The sequence below is a fragment of the Heptranchias perlo genome, chromosome 4, assembly GCF_035084215.1.
Source record: "Heptranchias perlo isolate sHepPer1 chromosome 4, sHepPer1.hap1, whole genome shotgun sequence".
Lineage (NCBI taxonomy): Eukaryota > Metazoa > Chordata > Chondrichthyes > Hexanchiformes > Hexanchidae > Heptranchias > Heptranchias perlo.
The window spans coordinates 78,178,951-78,200,519 of NC_090328.1; the positions used below are offsets into that span (position 1 = coordinate 78,178,951).

Below are 21,569 nucleotides of genomic sequence, written 5' to 3' on the forward strand. Positions count from 1 at the left end.
TTCATGCCAAGCTGCTCCCGGTTGGCCCGAGCACCATCTTCTTACCTGTCGCTGTCAAAGTCACCACTGCCCTCAACAACTTCTCCTCCGCATCCTTCCAGGGTGCAACCGGGGACATCGCCGACGTCTCTCAGTTGTCTGCACAAAAGAGCCCTGCAAATACACCTACACCCACTCTGCAGTGACACAATGGGTGTCATCAGTTGTGGGTCTTCGTAGTGATCCTCAGGAAAGGGCATTATTGCACAAACCAGACAAGATTCGTGAAGACATGGCAGTAGTGGTGCCAATATAATATGTGATGAGTTGCTCAGAAATTCAATATAAGTAACAACCGTGACAAACCCTCAAACACCCTTGTGCATCCCCTTCATGCTCACGACACGTTTGCCTTACGCTGCCAACTGCACGTTTGTGATGCATGCCCTGTGGCTGCAGAATGGGTAGTGGCAGGTTGAGTGAGGCTGACCGTGAAAGAGATGCACGAGATGGTGAGTATGAGAGAGAGCCACGAGATTGTATGAGGATTGAGTTGAGTGGTAGTGGCGGGATGAGTACTGGCGAGGTGAGTAGGTGCAGGTAAGATGAGGATGAGGTTTGAGTGGGTATGAGGGGTGATGTGACAGAGTAGTGTTGGCAGTGCAGAAGGAGATGTGGGGTGGGGGCGGTGATGTGGCAGATGGAGTGTAGGGGAAAGAGTAAGTGTACTCACTTCGGCTGACCTACTGAGGTCATTGGAGCGCCTCCTGCATTGTATGCAGGTGGGCGATATGTTGGTGGTGCAGGTGACCTCCTCTGCCACCTCGAGCCAGGCCTTCCTGGTGGCAGAGGCAGGCCGCTTCCTCCCGCCCGCCGGGGGGGGGGGGGGGGGGAAGATCTCTGTCCTCCCCCTCCGCCTCACCCCGTGTTTTGATACCTGGAGTGAGGCATCATTAAACTGGGAGCAGCCTTCCCCCTGGGCTGCTCCATGCTATAATTTTTTCTATTTGTTGCAGCATCTGTCAGTGGAGGACTGCCCCTTTAAATGGAGCTCCTCCAGCTGACAGATCTTACTGCGCATGCGCAGCCCGCCCGACGCGCAGATCAGCAGTGGGGAACCCGGAAGACCAGGTAAGTGGATCCAATTATGCTACCATCGCGCGGGGAGCTGACTGATTTCGCCGGGCCCGATGTTACCGGGCCCCCCCGCCGAGAACCCGCGGCCCTGGTAACATCGGGCCCAATGATTGAGCATCCACAACCCTCTGGGGTACAGAATTCTAAAGATTCACAACCCTCTGAGTGAAAAAATTCCTCCTCATCTCTGTCTTATCTTAAGACTATGACTCTTAGTACTACACTCTCCATCCAGGGGAAACAGCCTCTCAGCATCTACCCTGTCAAGCCCTCTAAGAATTTTATATGTTTCAATTAGATCAGCTCTCATTCTTCTAAACTTCAGAGAATATAGGCCCATTCTACTCAATCTTCCCTCATAAGACAACCCTCTCATCCCAGGAATCAATCTAGTGAACCTTTGTTGCACCCCCTAAAGTAAGGAGACCAAAACTGTACATGGTACTCCAGGTGTGGTCTCACCACAGCCCTATGTAATTGCAGCAAGATCGCCTTACTTTTATACTCCAACCCCCTTGCAACAAAGGCTAACATAACATTTGCCTTCCTAATTGCTTCCTGTACCTGCATATTAACTTTGTGATTCATGTACAAGGATACCCAAATCCCTCTGACTACCAACATTTCTTAGTCTCTCACCTTTTAAAAAATATTCTGCTTTTCTATTCTGCCTACCAAAGTGGATAATTTCACATTTCCCCACATTATACTCCATCTGCCACCTTCTCGCCCACTCACTTAACCTGTCTATATCCCGTTAGAGCCTCTTTGCGACCTTCTAACAGCTTACTTTCCCACCTAGCTTTGTATCGTCAGCAAACTTATATACATTACACTCGGTCCCCTCATCTAAGTCATTGATATATATTGTAAACAGCTGAGGCCCAAGAACTGATCCTTGCGGCACCCCACTAGTTACAACCCGCCAACCCGAAAATGACCCCTTTATTCCTATTCTGTTTCTGTCCATTAACCAAACCTCAATCCACGCCAATATATTATCCCCAATCCCATCAACCCTTATCTTATGTAACAACCTCTTGTGTGGCACCTTATCGAATATCCAAATATACTACATCCACTGGTTCCCCCTTATCTACCCTGCTAGTTATATCCTCTAAAAACTCTAATAGATTTGTCAAACACAATTTCCCTTTCATAAAACCATGCTGACTCTGCCTAATCACATGATTTTCTAAGTGCCCTGTTACTAATAATAGATTCTAGCATTTCCCCTACTACTGATGGCAGGCTAACTGGCCTATAGTTCCCTATTTTCTCTCTCCCTCCCTTCTTGAATAGCAGGATTATATTCTAGATTCTAGAACGGTCCCAATCCATGGGGAGCGTTCTAGAATCTAGGGAATTCTGGAAGAACTAAACCAATGCATTCACTTTCTCTGCAGCCACCTCTTTTAAAACCCTAGGATGTAGGCCATCAGATCCAGGGGATTTGTCGGCTTTTAGTTCCATTAATTTCTCCAGTACTTTTTCTTTATTAATCTTAATTGCTTTACGTTCCTCACTTTCATTAGACCCTTGGTTCCCCACTATTTCCGGAATGTTTCGTGTCTTCTTCTATGAAGACAAATACAAAATATGTTTATATTTGCTATATAAATACAAATCTTTCTTTCTTTTTATTTGCATAGGCAGAGGGCAGTTATTAATGGTAACAGCTCTGCGAGGGGTCCAATCACTAGTGGAGTCCCACAGGCATCTGTGTTAGGTTTGTTGCTCTTCATCACCTTTATCAATAACTTAGATGAAGGCATCGGGGGAACAATTTTTAAGAACAATGCTGATGATTTTAGATTAAATAAATTAACTGCAAGTTGATCTAGATACAATGGGAAAATGGGTCTGTGTGTAGCTGGTGTCCTTCAATGCCGATAAATGCAGAGTTATGCATTTTTGTTGGTTGAGGGATCAATGTTGGCCAGGACAACACGTTTATTCATCAATTTATTGAAGCAAGCAGTATAGGTGACATATTGAACAGTTCAATAGAGAATTAGAAGTCTGGAAACAAATCACACGGGGCTAATAAAACAAATGAATCAGACAAGTCCTTTGAATTCTTCGGACAGAACTTGAAAATAAACAACCTTGTTCTTCAGCACAAACAGAATCATCTTTGTAGAAATTATGTAAATGCAAGTTTACAGGGTACAAGTCACCCCCATTCTCCACAGCAAGACAAAATGAACTGCTAACACACAAAATGTGATTTTTATTTTATATACTCATAATTCCATCAAAGAACAACTATGGGTTTTGAAGGCCTGTCAACTATAGGTGATTTACTGAACAATACCAACAATCTTTACAATCTAAAGACACAAAAGCATAAGGATGACCATGATGTTTGTTAATGAGGATTACAAATAAACATCCTCTGGGTCAGGGCAATTTGACAAAAATGTTAATAATATATATCCAGATTCAAAGCATCTTTAACTTCATTGATTTTTCTGATCAAAAGCAAGCAGCCTTCTTCCACAGCTTACCCCAGTAGAATTACAGGAAGCGATCTTATGGTGCATCAACCCTGAACAACTTGGCAAACCTGACATTAGCATGCCAAAATACGTACTACCCTTCAAAGGGGCATTCTAGCAGCAAACTTGACATCTCGTCTCTAAACATACACGCTGACTTTAATGAAGGCGTAATTACCATTTTGAGCGTGGTGTTTAAAACTGTTCATTAAAATTAAGCGAAAACAAGAGAAACCATGGAAAAAAATTCAATTTTTAACATAACTTCTCAATTATAATACTAAATCTTTGGTATGAAAGATTCAATTTCCTTCTGAACTTAATGCTTCCAGTTTATGAAGCAGTGTCTGAAGATGAAATTAATTTTGTCTAAAGATCACAGTTGATCACCCTCTTTGTAAACTTACCATGTGCTACAACAAATGGATTCCAACAAAGTCTGCCCAGCAATTGACCAATCAGTGGAAATGATTTTAATGCTTGAGTGGTGTTCTGTAACAAGAACAGATGGGTACTGGTCAGTATTTGTACAAAACTGTAAATGGCCATTGGAAAGAATCATCCATATTAATATACAAATGTCAGGAAGCAGAATTTTATTTACTCATACTGTCTTAAAAAAATTTCATTACTGGTGATTCTACACTAGTGGATGATGGACACTGAACTCAATATATATGGTACATGTATGCTGGTATCAGTTTTTCTAAGCTGAAAGTACCTTTAACAGATTTCTTGCAAAGTAGCTAATAAGTCCAAACAACCTTTATCAGACACAACTACAACGAGAGTATAACTTCAAACACCGGAACAAGAAATGATTGGTAACTATCAAAGGAATATTTTATAACAGATTATACGAGTGAGTAACTTTTCAGACATGAACATTACAAAGCCAGTTACAGTAATTGTGTAATAATTTTTTTTATATGTCACATAAGTACCTGTAGAGTGTGACATGCGCCAGCAGATCCAAGTTGCACTACTGGCTGCAGTCTGCCCATTGACATGCATACAGGCACCTATGTGCAGTGCTTTCCTTACCCACTGGTTACATTTTGCTGTTAGGACTGACTCAGCAGGAACATCCGCACGGTCCTACTATTAAAAATCAGGTTTAAAAAGTTCACAGCAGTCCACTGGATTACATGGGAACTTTTTGAAACCTGGTGTCACACCAAGCTGGAGTTTTTATGGACCCAGAGGCAACCTTACAGAGGTGGTTTCAAACTTCCTGAATTTAGTGCACTCAGGAGTCAGGTCATTAAGCTTACTCTAGTTATATTGTTATTTTCAATCAAAGTATATCTGAAACAACTTTACATTGGCACAAAAACAGTGATATTAGGTTTAATAAAGTGAACCCTATTTATGCGTGTTCTAGGAATGGCTCACTCTAAGAAACCACAGCCTGAGCTACACCTGTAGCTGCTCCTCATAAGGAATACGTTCTAACAATTACAGATACTTACGCTGCTCCTCTTTCCCCTTCAATTTTACTCCGTTTATCATTCCTTTTCGTGTCTCATTTTCACACTTCTGTCACTATGGGCTCCACAGTAAAGGTCTGTAAATTACTGTGTGTGCATTTTGCAGGTCCCATGGACCATTTTAGAAAGACAGTCACCAAAAAGGGATGATTGACACACACTGGCTACACTCTATTTATTAATTGGACATATCAAAAGTCATCACGAAGGACTACACGATTGCTCATATTTTATAGATCTACTCTCTCCCTCATGTACACACCCACATCAAATAATAGGTGGAATTGCGCTCAAATATTTTTCTCTGAAAGTCTTTCATTGAAGAATTACTCCAATTTAATACTAATCACCGTCGCAGGCACATCAGATATTTACTGAACCCATTTTACACAAATCTGGTATAAATTGTTACAAAGGTCCAATTAGTTCCTCACATTTCTCATTCCAAGTACTATTATAGAAAGTTCCTTTATAAGTTTAGTTATAAGCAACTTTTCTAATTTCTGCCCTTTTGCACTCCATTGGTAGTGAGAAATGGAAGTCAAATCTATTTTTTGTATACCCACAACAAGTACTATGGCGGTCTCTTGTAAACAGTACAAAGCTATGCATATCAAAATAAAGCCTTTAAAATAAGGTGATACAAGGATGACATCACCCATACATTCATATATGTACAGTATGGAGGGAGGGCAATGCACATTTTTCCAGGCAAGACTGAGTGGGGAAAAAATCTGATGATTCCTCCCATTAGCCTTAGCAAATCCAACCACCTTGTACCAAATGAACATTTGACAAAGTTGAGATATTACCATTCCACATTTCAGGATTTTGGAAAGACAACATTTTGAAACCACAACTATACAATGTTAAAAAAACATCCATTTCTGTAGATGATGTGATCATGTTTACCCAAACCATCACTTTATTTTAAATCCTGCAGTCAAGATTGCATTTACTCACAGGTTAACATAAATGACCAAATAGTTCGACCCCCTCAGCACTTAGAGGGAGGGGGGAAACATGCCTACCAAACCTCACCTTTTCAAATAACATCAATATTTTCCATACTTTGTTTTGTCCTGAAACACTACCACAATCCTGAAAAAGGTTAATCGTTATTCCCCACTGTTCGTTATTGATTCCATATATTTGGGGATTATGCTGATGAACCACTTCAGTTACTAATGGGTGATTTGTTTCAATGCCTTTGAAAATGTAACCCCATTAACCATATTGGTTACAGATGATTCAAAAAGCTTAATACACTTCAAAAACCATTCACAGCACAGGAGGAGGCCATTCGGCCCATTGTGCCTATGCCGGCTCTTTGAAAGAGATTTCCAATTAGTCCCACTCAGCTGCTCTTTCCCCATTGCCCTCTAAATTTTTTTCCATCAAGTATTTATCCAATTCCCTTTTGAAAGTTACTAATGAATCTGCTTCCACTACCCTTTCAGGCAGTGCATTCCAGATCATAACAACTCAATGCATAAAAAAGTGTTTCCTCATATCGCCTCTGGTTCTTTTGCCAATCACCTTAAATCTGTATCCTCTGATTACCGACCCTTCTGCCACTGGAAACAGTTTCTCCTTATTTACTCTACCAAAACTGTTCATGGTTTTGAACACCTCTATCAAATCTCCCCTTAACCTTCTCTGCTCTAAGGACAGCAACCTCAGCTTCTCCACATAGCTGAAGTCCCCAATCCCTGGTACCATTCTAGTAAATCTCTTCTGCACCCTCTCTAAGACTTTGACATCCTTCCTGAAGTGTGTGCTACCCAGAACTGAACACAATACTCCAGCTAAGGCCTAACCAGTGGTTTATAACGGTTTTGCAAAACTTCCTTGCTTTTGTACTCTATGGGGCCGATTTTCGGATGGCCGAGCGGGTGCGTTGGGGGGGCTCCTAAAATGACGGAATCCCAGAGCGGGTTCGGAGCCCGGCTCCAACCCGCTCACTTCCGGGTTCCCCAGTGACGCGTTCGGGTGCGCGCGCAGCTCCCGCATGCGGGACTCTCACCAGCAATTAAAGCCGGTGGGATGATGATTTAGATACTTATATAGCTAGTTGAGGTACTTGACAGATCTCAGTGAATGGAGATTTTGGCAGGGGTGCAATTTTGAAGGATCCTCAGCGTGTTTCCCGTGCTGTCGGAAACACTCTCTGTTGGAGCAGACATATTTCAGCCAGCAGCCAGTGGGAGATGCAAACGATTTTTTTGACATGTGGGGGGATTACCTCATGGATTGCAGCAGGGCACTCTGTCACTTCAGACAAAGTTTTGGCTGCACCACCTTTGTCTTTCCACTCAAAATTATTAATTTATACCCTAAACTCTGCTGGCCAACACATATACTTACTTTGTGGACCCCCTCAAATTCACACCGTCAGGATGGAGAGGCACCATGGCTGCATTCATCACTTCATCAGAGGACGAGCAATAGCACCAGCCTTGCAGGCATGCCATCCAACTCTGCCACGTGGAACTCCACAACACAGTGCTGTGCCACAGGCACCTGCACAAAATAGTCACGCAACTACACATACACCCACTGTAGGGTGGCCCAATGGGTGCTCATAGTGAACCTCACAAAAGGGACTTATTACACAAGCCGGTCAAGAATGGCCAAGACGTAGCAGTACTGGTGACAACATAATATTTAATGTGAGTTGAACAAAAACGAAATATAAATAAAAAGCATGACAAAGCGTCAAACACCCTTATGCATCCCCTTTGTGCTCACAAAACCTTTGCCTTACACTTCCTACCGCTCCTACATGGTGCTTCCCCTATGGCTGCAGCAGAGGTAGTGGCAGGTTGCTCTTGTCCATGCCCTGACCGATTAGATGCTTTGGGCCGACGCCCTCTGGGTTTTGGTGCCCATGAGGGCCCCTCCAAAGACTGCTCCACCTGCACCTGTGCAGGGGCAGACTCGACCACCTGGAGAGGAGGCAGCATTGCGGTTACTGGTTGAGAGGGGGGCAACGGGTGAGACGTGGGAGCGCTTTGAGTGGCGTCCCCACTGCCATGTCCCCTTTCGCCATCATCCCTCTCCTGGGCCTGGCCCACAGCACTCCTACCACCCTGCTGGACGACAGTTTGAAGGACATGTGTGAAGCCTTGTAAGGCCAGTGCTAGTGTATCTGCCTGCCTGTTTAAGGCAGCAGAAAGTTGCTCACCCGGAGTCCGAACGGCCGTTGTCAGGGCCTCAGTGGACTCATTGTTGAGCCGTGCTTGAAGCTCGATGGAGACTAGCCTTCCCTCCATCGCAGACATTCCTGCACTTAACCGCAACACTATCTCAGAGATGCCCTCACATCCCTGTGACAGTATCTCAGAGATTCCCTCCTGTACCTGTGCCACCATTCCACTCATGCAGGAGTTGGACTCCTCCATCCTCTGCGCGATTGTGGAGAGTGTGTGGGGCACCTGTTCCAGCACCTCGCAATTGTGCTGCTGCCCCTCGATCATTCTCCTTTTAAAAAGGATGGCCCCCAGGGTTCAGCATCTGTGTCCTGAGCAGAGCCTGGAGACGAATGCTCCCACCGAGGCTGACTCTCCACAGCTGCCCCTGCCACCAGTGTCTGCTCGTGCTCACGTGTGTGTGGTGACTTACCATGTGCGACCCCAACTAAGTGAGGACGGGGACCCACCGAGATGTGTGTAGCTGCGTTGGTGGATGACTCGCTCAGATGTGACGGTGCCCCCTCAGAGGCCGGCGGGTCCTCCGAGGAATCGCTCTCCGCAGTCACAGCAGTCGCTGAAGGCCCTGTCAGAGAACAGAAAGCAATATTAAGCACGATGACAGATGTTGAGGTGCGGAAGGTAGCGAGGCATGTTAACATCATTTGCTATTGTGAGTGCTGAATGTTAAAGTTCTGTCACCAGCCGTTTGTCGGGTGGCAGTCTCAGCGTTCCCCCGCGGGCAGGCCCTCGAGGGTGCGGCTCAATTCGAGAGCCTTCTGCTCCGTGCCCGTAAGGACGACCTGATGTTGCGGCCCCCCTCCGGTCTTCGCCCTCTCCCATGCATTCTGGGCACTTTTCTCCTATAAAAGGGGAGAAAGTTGAGAGGCGTGAGTGAGGGATGGTGACGTGGCCAACCGCTGAATGCATTGGTTTGGGTGAGGCTGACCGTGAAAGAGATGCATCAGAGGGTGAGTATGAGACAGAGCCATGACATTGTATGAGGATTGGGTTGAGTGGTAGTGGTGGGATGGGTACTGGGGAGGTGAGGAAATGCAGGTAAGTTGAGGATGAGCTTTGAGTGGGTGTGAGGAGTGATGTGATAGAGTAGTGTTGGCAGTGCAGAAGGAGTTGTGGGGTGGGGGCAGTGATGTGGAAGACGGAGTGTAGGAGATTGAGTAAGTGTACTCACTTTGGCTGACCTAGTTAGGTCATTGAAGCACTTCCTGCACTGCATCCAGGTGCGGGAGACGTTGCTGCTGCTGCTGACCTCCTCGAGCCACGCCTTCATGGTGGCAGAGGCAGGCCACTTCCTCCTGTCCGCTGGGTACAAGATCTCCCTCCTTCTTACCCCATCCAGTAAGACCTGGGGTGAGGCATCATTAAACCTGGGGGCAGCCTCTCCCCTGGGCTGCTCCATGGTCCTGTGTCGTTTTTTGCTGCAGGATCAGTCATTGGAGGAGTGCCCCTTTAAATAGAGCTCCTCCAGCTGATAGCCTGTGTTGCTGGTGCACAGTCCGCCTGCTGTGCAGGTTTCCGACGGGAAATCCGGAAGCCACGTTAAGTGGCTTCAATTTACTCGCGATTGCGTGGGCAACGGACGGATTTCACTGCGCGGGTTACCCATGCGCCCAATCGCACCCCCCGCCATCCCACCTCCTTGGTAATATCGGGGCCTATGCCTCCATTAATAAAGCCAAGGATCCCATATGCTTTTTTTAACATCCTTCTCAATTTGTCCTGCCACCTTCAAAGACTTATGTATGTCCACCCCCAGGTGTCTCTGTTCCTGCACACCCTTTTAAATTGTACCATTTAGTTTATATTGCCTCTCGTCATTCTTCCTACCAAACTGTATCACTTCATACTTCTCTGCATTAAATTTCATCTGCCATGTGTCTGCCCATTTCACCAGTCTGTCTTTGTCCTCCTGAAGTCTATTACTATCCTCCACATTGTTTACTACATTCCCGAGTTTCGTGTCATCTGTAAACTTTGATCTTATACCCTGTATACCCAAGTCCAGGATATTAATATATATGAAAAAGAACAGTGGTTCCTAATACTGACCCCCGGGGAACACCACTGTTTACTCCCTCCAGTATGAAAAATAACCGTCCACCACTACTCTCTGCTTCCTGTCCATTGGCCAATTTTGTATCCACGCTGCCACTGTCCCTTTAATCCCATGGGCTTTAGTTTTGCTAACAATGCTATTATGTGGTACTTCATCAAATGCCTTTTGAAAGTCCATATACACAACATCAACCACACTACTCTCATCAATGCTCTCCTTTACCTCATCAAAGAACTCAAATCAAGTCAGTCAAACACGATTTTCCTTTAACAAATCTGTGCTGACTTTCATTTATTAGCCTACATTTTCCCAAGTGCCAATTAATTTTGCCCCGGATTATTGTCTCAAAGTTTCCCCATCACCGACATTTAGGTCGACTGACCTATAGTCGCAGGGTTTATCCCCCTCTCCTTTTTTGAACAGGCTTGTAACATTTGCAATCCTCCAGTCCTCTGGCACCGCCCCATATCTAAGGAGGATTGGAAGATTGCAACCAGAGCCTCCGCAATTTCCACCCGTACTTCCCTAAGTAACCTAGGGTGCATCCCATTTGGACCGGGTGACTTTTCTACTTTGAGTACTGCCAATCTTTTAGGTACCACCTCTATCTATTTTTATCCTATCCAATATCGCTACTACCTCCTCCTTTACTACAATGGCAGATCCTCTTCTCTAGTGAAGACCGATGCGAAGTATTCACTTAGTGCCTCAGCCATGCCCTCTGCCTCCACAAGAAGATCTCCTTTTTTGTCCCTAATCGGCCCCACCCTTCCTTTGACTACCCTTTTACAATTTATATGTTTATAAAATTTTTGATTTCCTTTTATGTTAGCTGCTAACCTATTCTCATACTCTCTCTTTGCCCCTCTTATTCCCTTTTTTAGATCTCCTCTGTACTTTCTGTATTCAACTTGCTTCTATACTATATTATGAATCTTTCATTTGTAATAAGCCTTCCTTTTCTGTTTCATTTTAATCTCTTATATCTTCAGTCATCCAGAGAGCTCTAGCTTTGGATGTCCTTCCTTTCCCCCTCGTTTGCCATACTATTCTAAACCTGATGATATTATGATCACTGTTCCCCAAATGCTCCCTCGTTAAGACATGCTCCACTTGCCCCACTTCCTCGTTGGTCTGGAAACACACTGATCAGGAAAGTTCTCTTGTACATGTTTCAGGAATTCCTCCCCTTCTTTGCCCTTTACACTGTTACTATCCCAGTCTATTTTGGAACATTTGAAGTCCCCCATTATCACTATTCTATAGTTCTTGCATCTTTCTGTAATTTGCCTGCAAATGATTTCATCGATCTCCTTCCCACTATTTGGTGGCCTATAATATAGTTCCTCTATTGTTCCTTAATTCTAACCAAATAGATTCTGTCTTTGCCCCCTTAACTACTTCATCCCTTTACAGTGCTATAAGAGTTTATTTGATCAACACTGCTACCCCCCCCCCCCCCTCACCTCCCCCCCCCACCCTTACTCCTTCCCTAGCTTTCTTGAATGCCTTGTAGCTAGGAATATTAAGTTCCCAATCTTCTCCTTTGAGCCAGGACTTTGTTATTGCCACGGTATCATTGTCCCACGTGGCAATTTGAGCCTGCAGCTGAACAACCTTATTTACCACGCTACGTGCATTTACGCACATGCACTCCAAACTCATCTTGGACTGCCTCACATTTGCCCCCTGTCCGATCCCTCCTATTCCTGAACTATTCTTTAGTGCTATTTGTCTCTCCCAGTCCTGTGTGCACCTTGTTTCTCATTTCTAATGCTTCATTATTATGCCCATCCCCCTGCCAAATTAGTTTAAACCCTCCCCCACAGCACTAGTTAACCTCCCCACAAGGACATTGGTCCCAGCTCTGTTGAGGTACAACCCACCCACCTTGGACAGATCCTTCCTGCCCCAGAACTGGTCCGAGTGCCCCAGAAATCTGAAGCACTCCCTCCTGCACCATTTCTCCAGCCACACATTAACCAGTCTTAACCTACTATTCCTATACTCACTAGCGTGTGGCACTGGGAGCAATCCAGAGATTACTATCTTTGAGGTCCTGCTTTTTAACTTCCTCCCTAGCTCTTGAAATTATGACTGCAGGACCTCAACCCTTTTCCTTCCTATGCCTTTGGTTCCAACGTGGAGCACGACTTCTGGCTGTTCCCCTTCCCCCCCACTCAAAAACATAAAACAATATTACTTCCATAGGCAGTTCAAATAATTTGGTTCAAACACAGCTTATTTTTTTCCTTTGCTTGGCCTTTCATTTATTGCACCGCAACCTATTTCCTTATTTAACTTGTCCATAAGCAATCATACAGGGGATACATGGCGACCAAATTCTTTGGCCTGGATTTCCCATCCAGTACTGCCTGATTTTCAGGCAGGCAGAGATCCATAATGTTGGATCTCAATCACTTTCAAACCAGCCCAATTTTCTGTCATCATTTCTAGGCAGGTTGTATAAATTAGTTAGTAATTATGTAATTTTCATTTTAGTTATGCTCATTCATACCAAAGCTAAAGGCAGAAGTAACTTTAAAGAGACAAGCTTACTCAGTTCCAGCTGCTGTAAAACCCTCCTTATTGTATAATTTTTGTTGCTTTTTTCCTGTTGCCGCCTTTGTGCCATTTGTTGAGGGGCTACCATTCCCCCTCCCCCCACCATTTCAGACAAAGTACAATGGGTTGCCCATTAGGGATGCCCTCTGTTTTCTTCTTGGAAGAGGAGGAAGAGCAACGGTGGGGGAGGGGGTAAAGAGAGAGTAGCCAAGTTGGCAAAGCTACAAAAGCACATGGTATCCACAGATCAGTACTCCCACAGCATTGTATACAAGCAGAGGCCCTTCAGCCTGCATTTGACTGAGGAACAATTATGCCACATGCTGCAAAAGGGCCTGCAGCCACCACCAGCGTAGACACTACTCTGTCAGTGGCCATTAAAATCACCACTGCCCTTAATTGTTATGCCATGGGATCATTCCAGACTGCACTGGGGCGTAAGCCAAACAGATGTGCACAGCTGTGTTGCAAGCACGTCACTGAAATAAGATCACTACTGAGGGCATTGAAGAGTTTGGCATCCCAGTACCTCTGTTCAAAGGCTTTCAATACTGCCAGTCCCAACTTGGACAGGAATGTCGTGTAGAATTCTACCTCATAGTCATCCAAGCCCAGTGCCTGACCCACGCTACTTGGCCACCATTCGGCCCATCATGCCTGTGCCATTGCTTGCTGTTTAACTAGGATTTACTATTCCAATTGATTTGCTGTTGGAATTTTAAGCCCTGCATAAAAAAGCAGTCTACTCTACGCAGGCTTCCTATTAGCAGAATCTGTAAAATTCATAAACTTCTGGTTAATATTAATGCAGTCAATATGCAACTTCCTGTCCTAATCCTAAAAGCTGCAAGTGCAGCAGCTGGTTCCACCCATTTCAGCTAACTAGAAATGTTCTTGTTTTTCTTCCTGGTCAAAGACTTTTTACCTAAATTGAAACAACATGAATTCTGTTCATTAGTAGAGAGTTAAGATTATGTTCAGCCTTTATTAAAACTCCATTTCTTTCAAATGAGAAGCTTTGTGCCATATCCCCAGCTGGTGGACTTGAGCCCTCAGTACAGACACCCTGCACAGGAATTTCCTGAAATAATATCAGGCGGACAGATGAGGAAATTAGGGCAAAGTGCAACCCACCAGAAATGCATCCAACAACAGCAACAATTTGCATTTATATAGCACCTTTAACCTAGTAAAACGTCCCAAGGTGCTTCACAGGCACGTTATCAAACAAAATTTGGCACCAAGCCACATAGGAAGATACTAGGACGGGTGACAGTCAAAGAGTCAAGTTTTAAGGAGCACCTTAAAGGAGGAGAGAGAAATAGAGAGGCAGAGGGGTTTAGGGAGGGAATTCCAGAGCTTAGGGCCTAGACAGCTGAAGGCACAGCCACCAACGATGGAGCGATTAAAATCGGGGATGCGCAAGAGGCCAGAATTGGAGGAGTACAGAGATCTTGGAGGAGGTTACAGAGATAGGGAGGGGGCGAGTCCATGGAGGGACAAAACAAGGATGAGAATTTTAAAATCGAGGTGTTGCCAAACCGGGAGCCAATGTAGGTCAGCAAGCACAGACGTGATGGGTGAAAGGGACTTGGTATGAGTTAGGATATGGGCAGCAGAGTTTTGGATGAGCTTAAGTTTATGGAGGGTGGAAGATGGGAGGCCTACGAGGAGAGCACTGGAATAGTCAAGTCTAGAGGTAATAAAAGGCATAGATGAGAGTTTCAGCAGCAGACAGGCTGAGGCAGGGGTGGAGACGGGTGATATAACGGAGGTAGAAGTAGGCGGATATGCGGACGGAAGCTCATCTCAGGGTCAAATAGGACGTCACAGTTGCGAACGGTCTGGTTCAGCCTCAGACAGTGGCCAGGGAGAGGGATCAAGTGGGAGGCTAGGGAACAGAGCATGTGTCAGGGACAGAAGACAATGACTTCCGTTTTCCCAATATTTAGTTGGAGGAAATTTCCGCTCATCCAGTACTGGATGTCGGACAAGCAATGTGACAAATCAGAGATGATGGAGGGGTCGAGAGAGGTGGTAATGAAGTAGAGCTAGGTGTTGTCAGCGTACACGTGGAACATGACATGGTGTTTTTGGATATTGTCGCCGAGGGTCAGCATGTAGATGAGAAATAGGAGGGGGCCAAGGTTAGATGATCCTTGGGGGACTCCAGAGGTAACTGTGCGGGAGCGGGAAGAGAAGCCATTGCAGGTGATTGCCTGGCTATGACTGGATAGGTAGGAATGGAATCAGGTGAGCACAGTCCCACCCATCTGGACAATGGAGGCGAGACGTTGGAGGAGGATGGTGTGGTCAACCATGTCAAAGGCTGCAGACAGGTTTGAGAAAGATGAGGAGGGATAGTTTACCACGGTCACAGTCACATAGGCTGTCATTTGTGATTTTGATAAGGGCCGTTTCAGTGCTGTAGCAGAGACGGAAATCAGATTGGAGGGGTTCAAACACGGAGTTGCAGGAAAGATGAGCATGGATTTGGGAGGTGACAACGCATTCAAGGACTTTGGAGAGGAACAGGAGGTTGGAGATGGGACGGTAGTTTGCAAGGACAGAAGGGTCAAGGGTGGGGGGGTTTTTTGGTTGGGGAGGGGGGTGATTACAACAGATTTGAAGGGGACGTGGACAGTACCTGAGGAGAGGGAACCGTTTACATTGTCAGCTAACATGGGAGCCACGAAGGGAAGTTGAGTGGTCAGCAATTTGGTGGGAATAGGATCGAGGGAGCAGGAGGTGGGTCTCATGGATGAAGCTCGACACCATCCAGGACAAAGCAGCCCGCTTGATTAGCACCCCATCCGCCACCCTAAACAAACATTCACTCCCTTCACCACCGGCGCACCGTGGCTGCAGTGTATACCATCCACAGGATGCAGTGCAGCAACTCGCCAAGGCTTCTTCGACAGCACCTCCCAAACCCGCAACCTCTACCACCTAGAAGGACAAGAGCAGCAGGTACATGGGAACAACACCACCTGCACGTTCCCCTCCAAGTCACACACCATCCCGACTTGGAAATATATCACCATTCCATCATCGTCGCTGGGTCAAAATCCTGGAACTCCCTTCCTAACAGCACTCTGGAAGAACCTTCACCACATGGACTGCAGCGGTTCAAGGCGGCGGCTCACCACCACCTTCTCAAGGACAATTAGGGATGGGCAATAAATGCCGGCCTCGCCAGCAACGCCCACATCCCATGAACGAATATAAAAAAAAAGCTTGGAGAGGGCAGATGGAGAGATAGGAGAGAAATTAGAGAAAGATGTGGGGAGTGAAATCAGCAGCAGTAGAAGCACCCAGCTCAAATGGGTAAACACTTCAATTTAATTGTATATAGGGAATTCAGGCCCATTTTAATTTGAATGCCATCGATAGTTAGGCAGCAGGAAATCATCCCAAGAGTATCACCCTATCTGATGTGTCAGAGTGAAGATGCAGACATACGGAGGCATGACAGGCAGATCAGGCTGCATGAGAGATGCTCCAAGCCCACTCATCAGTACCTGCACTCCTGCTTCTGCAGACCGAAGCGAACATACCTCACTCTGGCAGATGATTAGTACAGCTGCAGGTTTGTTTTACCAAGGGAAGCTGGGAAAGCAGACCAGTTAGCATTACCAAGTTGTATTAATGCCTGATTAATCACAGTGTTGCATGCTTCCTCAGTGCCACTATATACATGGGTGATCAACAGTCAGTATCCTTGATCGGCTGCATCCATCAAAATATCACGAATCATATCTGCATGCTGTGGCGCTCTTACTAGGCAATGACTATGGGAAGCAGTCTTCTCAGACTCCGTCAGCTGTGAGAACATCTGCAGCACAGGGCTGGTACATCCAGTGAAAACTGCAATGAGTTGTAGCCTCAGGCTTCATTTCTGCCTGTCCTTTCAACCTTAGTTAAAGATATTAATGGGTTGAGATGCCTTCTGAGTTTCCCCAAAGAGTTTCTACATTTTTATTATCCTATTTTGGCATTCTCCTTTAATTATCACTTGCACACAATTTTCCTTACCCATCACTAGTCTGCTTTTTAGATCCACCCAAACTTACACTTGAAGTTATGCTAATGCACTGACCCAGAAAAAGTGGGTGTAGACAGCCAATTTCCATTTCAGTCCGTCTAAAATCCACCAGTAACTACTCTGGCGGCAGCAATGCCAGAGGAAAATCTAAGCTCCTCTCTTTTTTTTTCTTGTTTTGACTGAAGCATAGTTTAGAATATGCCTTTACATTACTGCTTGAGCAGTTCCCATCATGAAGCTTCAGAGGTCATTGAGCCACAGTTTTCCTGTAAGTATTATTAATTACCATCAATAACCTTTGCATGAAGGTGGGGTCAAACAGCAATTTATTGTTCATTCTATACCATGGAAACTTCTCAGAAAAAGGACCAAACGTAGAGGAGTTGCTTTATGACCTGAGATCACTATTTCATCAATATCTGCACCCAATGATAAAAAGAAAGAACTTGCAGCTTTATAGCACTTTTTACATCCTCAGAACATCCCAAGGTATTTCAGAGCCAACAGAAAGTAGAGATGACCTCACTATCTCCCTTGACACCCAAAAACTCTCAATTCTTGAACATACATCATGGCATGGGAAATAATATATATTCCCATGCGGTGGGGTGATATAACCTCTATATATCTGCCAGGTCCATCTTGCTGCCAGATACAGAGAGAATCCCCCCTTCCGCCCCCAGGTCACCACAGATCCTTTACACTCCCTTGCAGAACAGCCCAACATCTTACCTAATACAAGATTAAAGCCCCCATCAATAATCAATGGAAGTCTCCAAGGAGGAGAACCACCTTGAAGAATCATACCTGACCAGTACTGGGGGAGTAGATGTTAACCAGGATAACTCAGCCATTTCTAAACAAACCTATCACTGAAACATATCTCCCTTCCCTGTGATTCATACATTGTTCCACTGTGAACAGTGTTGCTACCACCTTCCCCCCATTTCCTTAAATTACAAGAACCACAGTGTATTTGACCTATCCAGGGCTTTTTAAGTTTGGTGATTTCTTGCCATTTGTAAAAAAGCCAGCCTCACTGTCTTTAATCAACTGAGGTGCGAAAAAAATGTTGAAGTGCTTGATTGGATTTTGGATTCTTTTCACATTCCAGGAAACCATCTTAATATAGATGTTACTGATCACCATATCCCGAGTTTTAAATCTGAAGTTGTTATCCGTTGGACCTATTGGCAGTTACACTAAACCTTAAGTCAGTTCTAACACCCTCCTGGACAGAGCAGAAGCACCCATCAAAATTAACTGAAATGTGAAATTAAACGCATCATCCAGAAATCTAACCTACTAACCTGGGCTCAGTCACCCTCCCTTTCCAAGTTTGTTTTCCTCCCTCCTCCATAGTACCTTCCCTTTCTTAAGTGATCAGATGCTTCAACCCCTACTATAGCCTGTGAAAAGCAGTTGAATGGCTAGTATAATGAGCTACCATGCTCCTGCCACCATCCTCCACATATTTTTGTTCAAAACATTTAGAGAACCATTCTTTCCTAAACACAAAACTTCCTTTGTATAGAACTGACCCCCAAACTAATGAAACTACCCTAATACTTGCAACTCCAACCACATGCAAAGCCCATCCCTTATATATGTTCTAACAACAATATCTTGCATTTATATAGCACCTTTAACATAGGAAAAAGTTCCCAAAGCGTTTCACAGAGAAGTAATCGGACAAAAATGAATGCCAAACTAAAGGAGGAGATATTAGGAGGATGACCAATGAGGAGTGTAGAAGAGCATGCCAGGAGCAGCACCAGGTGTACCTAAAAATGAGGTGCCAACCTGGTGCAGCTACAACACAGGACTACATGCATGCTAAACAGCAGAAGCAGCATGCTATAGACAGAACTGAGCGATCCCACAACCAACGGATCAGATCAAAGCTCTGCAGTCCTGCCACATCCAGTCGTGAATGGTGGTGGACATTTAAACAATTAACAGGAGGAGGAGGCTCCGTGAGCATCCCCATCCTCAATAATGGCGGAGTCCAGCACGTCAGTGCAAAAGACAAGGCTGAAGCATTTGCAACCGTCTTCAGCCAGAAGTGCCAAGTGGACGATCCATCTCGGCCTCCTCCTGAGATCCCCACCATCACATGTAAAACATTGGTTAGGCCACAGCTTGAGTACTGCGTACAGTTCTGGTCACCACATTACAGGAAAGATGAGATTGAACAGAGGAGATTTAAGAGGATGTTGCCAGGGCTGGAGAATTTTAGCTATGAAAAAGGTTGTTTAGGCTGGGCTTGTTTTCTTTGGAACAAAAGGAGGCTGGGGGGAGATTTAATTGAGGTGTATAAAATTATGATGGGACCAGATAGAGTGGATAGGGAGGACCTATTTCCCTTAGCAGAGGGGACAGTGAGCAGGGGTATAGATTTAAAGTAATTGGTAGAAGGATTAAAGGGGAGCTGAGGAGAACCTGTTTCACCTAGAGGGTGGTGGGGGTCTGGAACTCACTGCCTGAAAGGGTAGTAGGAGGCAGAAACCCTCAACTCATTTTAAAAGTACTTGTATATGCACTTAAAGTGCCATAACCTACAGGGCCACTGATCAAGTGCTGGAAAGTGGGATTAAGTTGGACAGCTCTTTTTCAGCTGGCATGGACACAATGGGCCAAAAGGCCTCCTTCTGTGCTGTAACTTTCTATGATGCTATGATTCTATGATTCTATGATCACAGAAGCCAGTCGTCAGCCAATTCAATTCACTCCACGTGATATCAAGAAACAGCTGAGCGCACTGGATACAACAAAGGCTATGGGCCCCGACAACATCCTGGCTGTAGCGCTGAAGACTTGTGCTCCAGAACTAGCCACGCCTCGAGCCAAGCTGTTCCAGTACAGCTACAACACTGGCATCTGCCCGACATAGTGGAAAATTGCCCAGGTATGTCCTGTCCACAAAAAGCAGGACAAATCCAATCCAGCCAATTACCGCCCCATCAGTCCACTCTCAATCATCAGCAAAGTGATGGAAGGTATCGTCAACAGTGCTATCAAGCAGCACTTGCTCACCGACGTTCAGTTTGACTTTTGCCAGGACCACTCGGCTCCAAACCTCATTACAGCCTTGGTCCATTCATGAACAAAAGAGCTGAATTCCAGAGGTAAAGTGAGAGCGATTGCCCTTGACACCAAGGCAGCATTTAACCGAGTGTGGCATAGAAACATAGAAAATAGGAGCAGGAGTAGCCCATTCAGCCCTTCAAGCCTGCTCCGCAATTCAATATGATCATGGCTGATCCTCTATCTCAATACCAAATTCCCGCTCTCTCCCCATACCCCTTGATGCCTTTTGGGTCTAGAAATCTATCTAGCTCCTTCTTAAATATATTCAGTGACTTGGCCTCCACAGCCTTCAGTGGTAGAGAATTCCACAGGTCCACCACCCTCTGAGTGAAGAAATTTCTCTTCATCTCAGTCCGAAATGTCCTACCCCGTATCCTGAGACCGTGACCACTCGTTCTGGACCCCCCCCCAGCCAGGGGAAACATCCCCCCTGCATCCAATCTGTCTAGCCTTGTCAGAATTTTATGTGTTTCAATGAGATCCCCTCTCATTCTTCTAAACTCAAATGAATACAGGCCGAGTCGACCCAATCTCCCCAAATACGACAGTCCTGCCATCCCAGGAATCGGTCTGGTGAACCTTCACTACTCCCCCTCCATGGCAAGTATATCCTTTCTTAGGTAAGGAGACCAAAACTGCACACAATACTCCAGGTGTGATCTCACCAAAATCCTGTATGACTGCAATAAGACATCCTTGCTCCTGTACTCAAATCCTCTTGCAATGAAGGCCAACATACCATTTGCCTTCCTAACTGCTTGCTGCACCTGCATGTTTGCTTCAATGACTGGTGTACAAGGACACCCAGGTCGCTTTGTACATCAACATTTCCCAGTCTATCACCGTTTAAATAGTAGTCTGCCTTTCTGTTTTTCCTTCCGAAGTAGAAGCCCTAGTAAAATTGAAGTCAATGGAAATCAGGGGGAAAACTCTCCAGTGGCTGGAGTCATACCTAGCACAAAGGAAGATGGTAGTGGTTGTTGGAGGCCAATCATCTCAGCCCCAGGACATTGCTGCAAGAGTTCCTCAGGGCAGTGTCCTAGGCCCAGCCTTCTTCAGCTGCTTCATCAATGACCTTCCCTCCATCATAAGGTCAGAAATGAGGATGTTCGCTGATGATTGCACAGTGTTCAGTTCCATTCGCAACCCCTCAAATAATGAAGCAGTCCGAGCCCACATGCAGCAAGACCTAGACAACATCCAGGCTTGGGCTGATGAGTGGCAAGTAATATTCGCACCAGACAAGTGCCAGGCAATGACCATCTCCAACAAAAGTGTGTCTAACCACCTCCCCTTGACGTTCAATGGCATTACCATCGCCAAATCCCCCACCATCAACATCCTGGGGGTCACCATTGACCAGAAACTTAACCGGACCAGCCATATAAATATTTTGGCTACAAGAGCAGGTCAGAGGCTGGGTATTCTGCGGCGAGTGACTCACCTCCTGACTCCCCAAAGCCTTTCCACCATCTACAAGGCACAAGTTAGGAC

General features: G+C 45.4%; 1 protein-coding gene across 1 annotated transcript in view; it reads right to left on the reverse strand.

Annotated features, from left to right (window-relative positions):
* fancc (FA complementation group C) overlaps positions 1-21,569 on the reverse strand; it is a 241,255-nt gene that overhangs the window by 191,070 nt on the left and 28,616 nt on the right. The window contains exon 3 of the mRNA XM_067983192.1: positions 4,025-4,109. Coding sequence (XP_067839293.1) covers positions 4,025-4,109 — 85 coding nt within the window. The remainder of the gene's footprint in view (positions 1-4,024; positions 4,110-21,569) is intronic.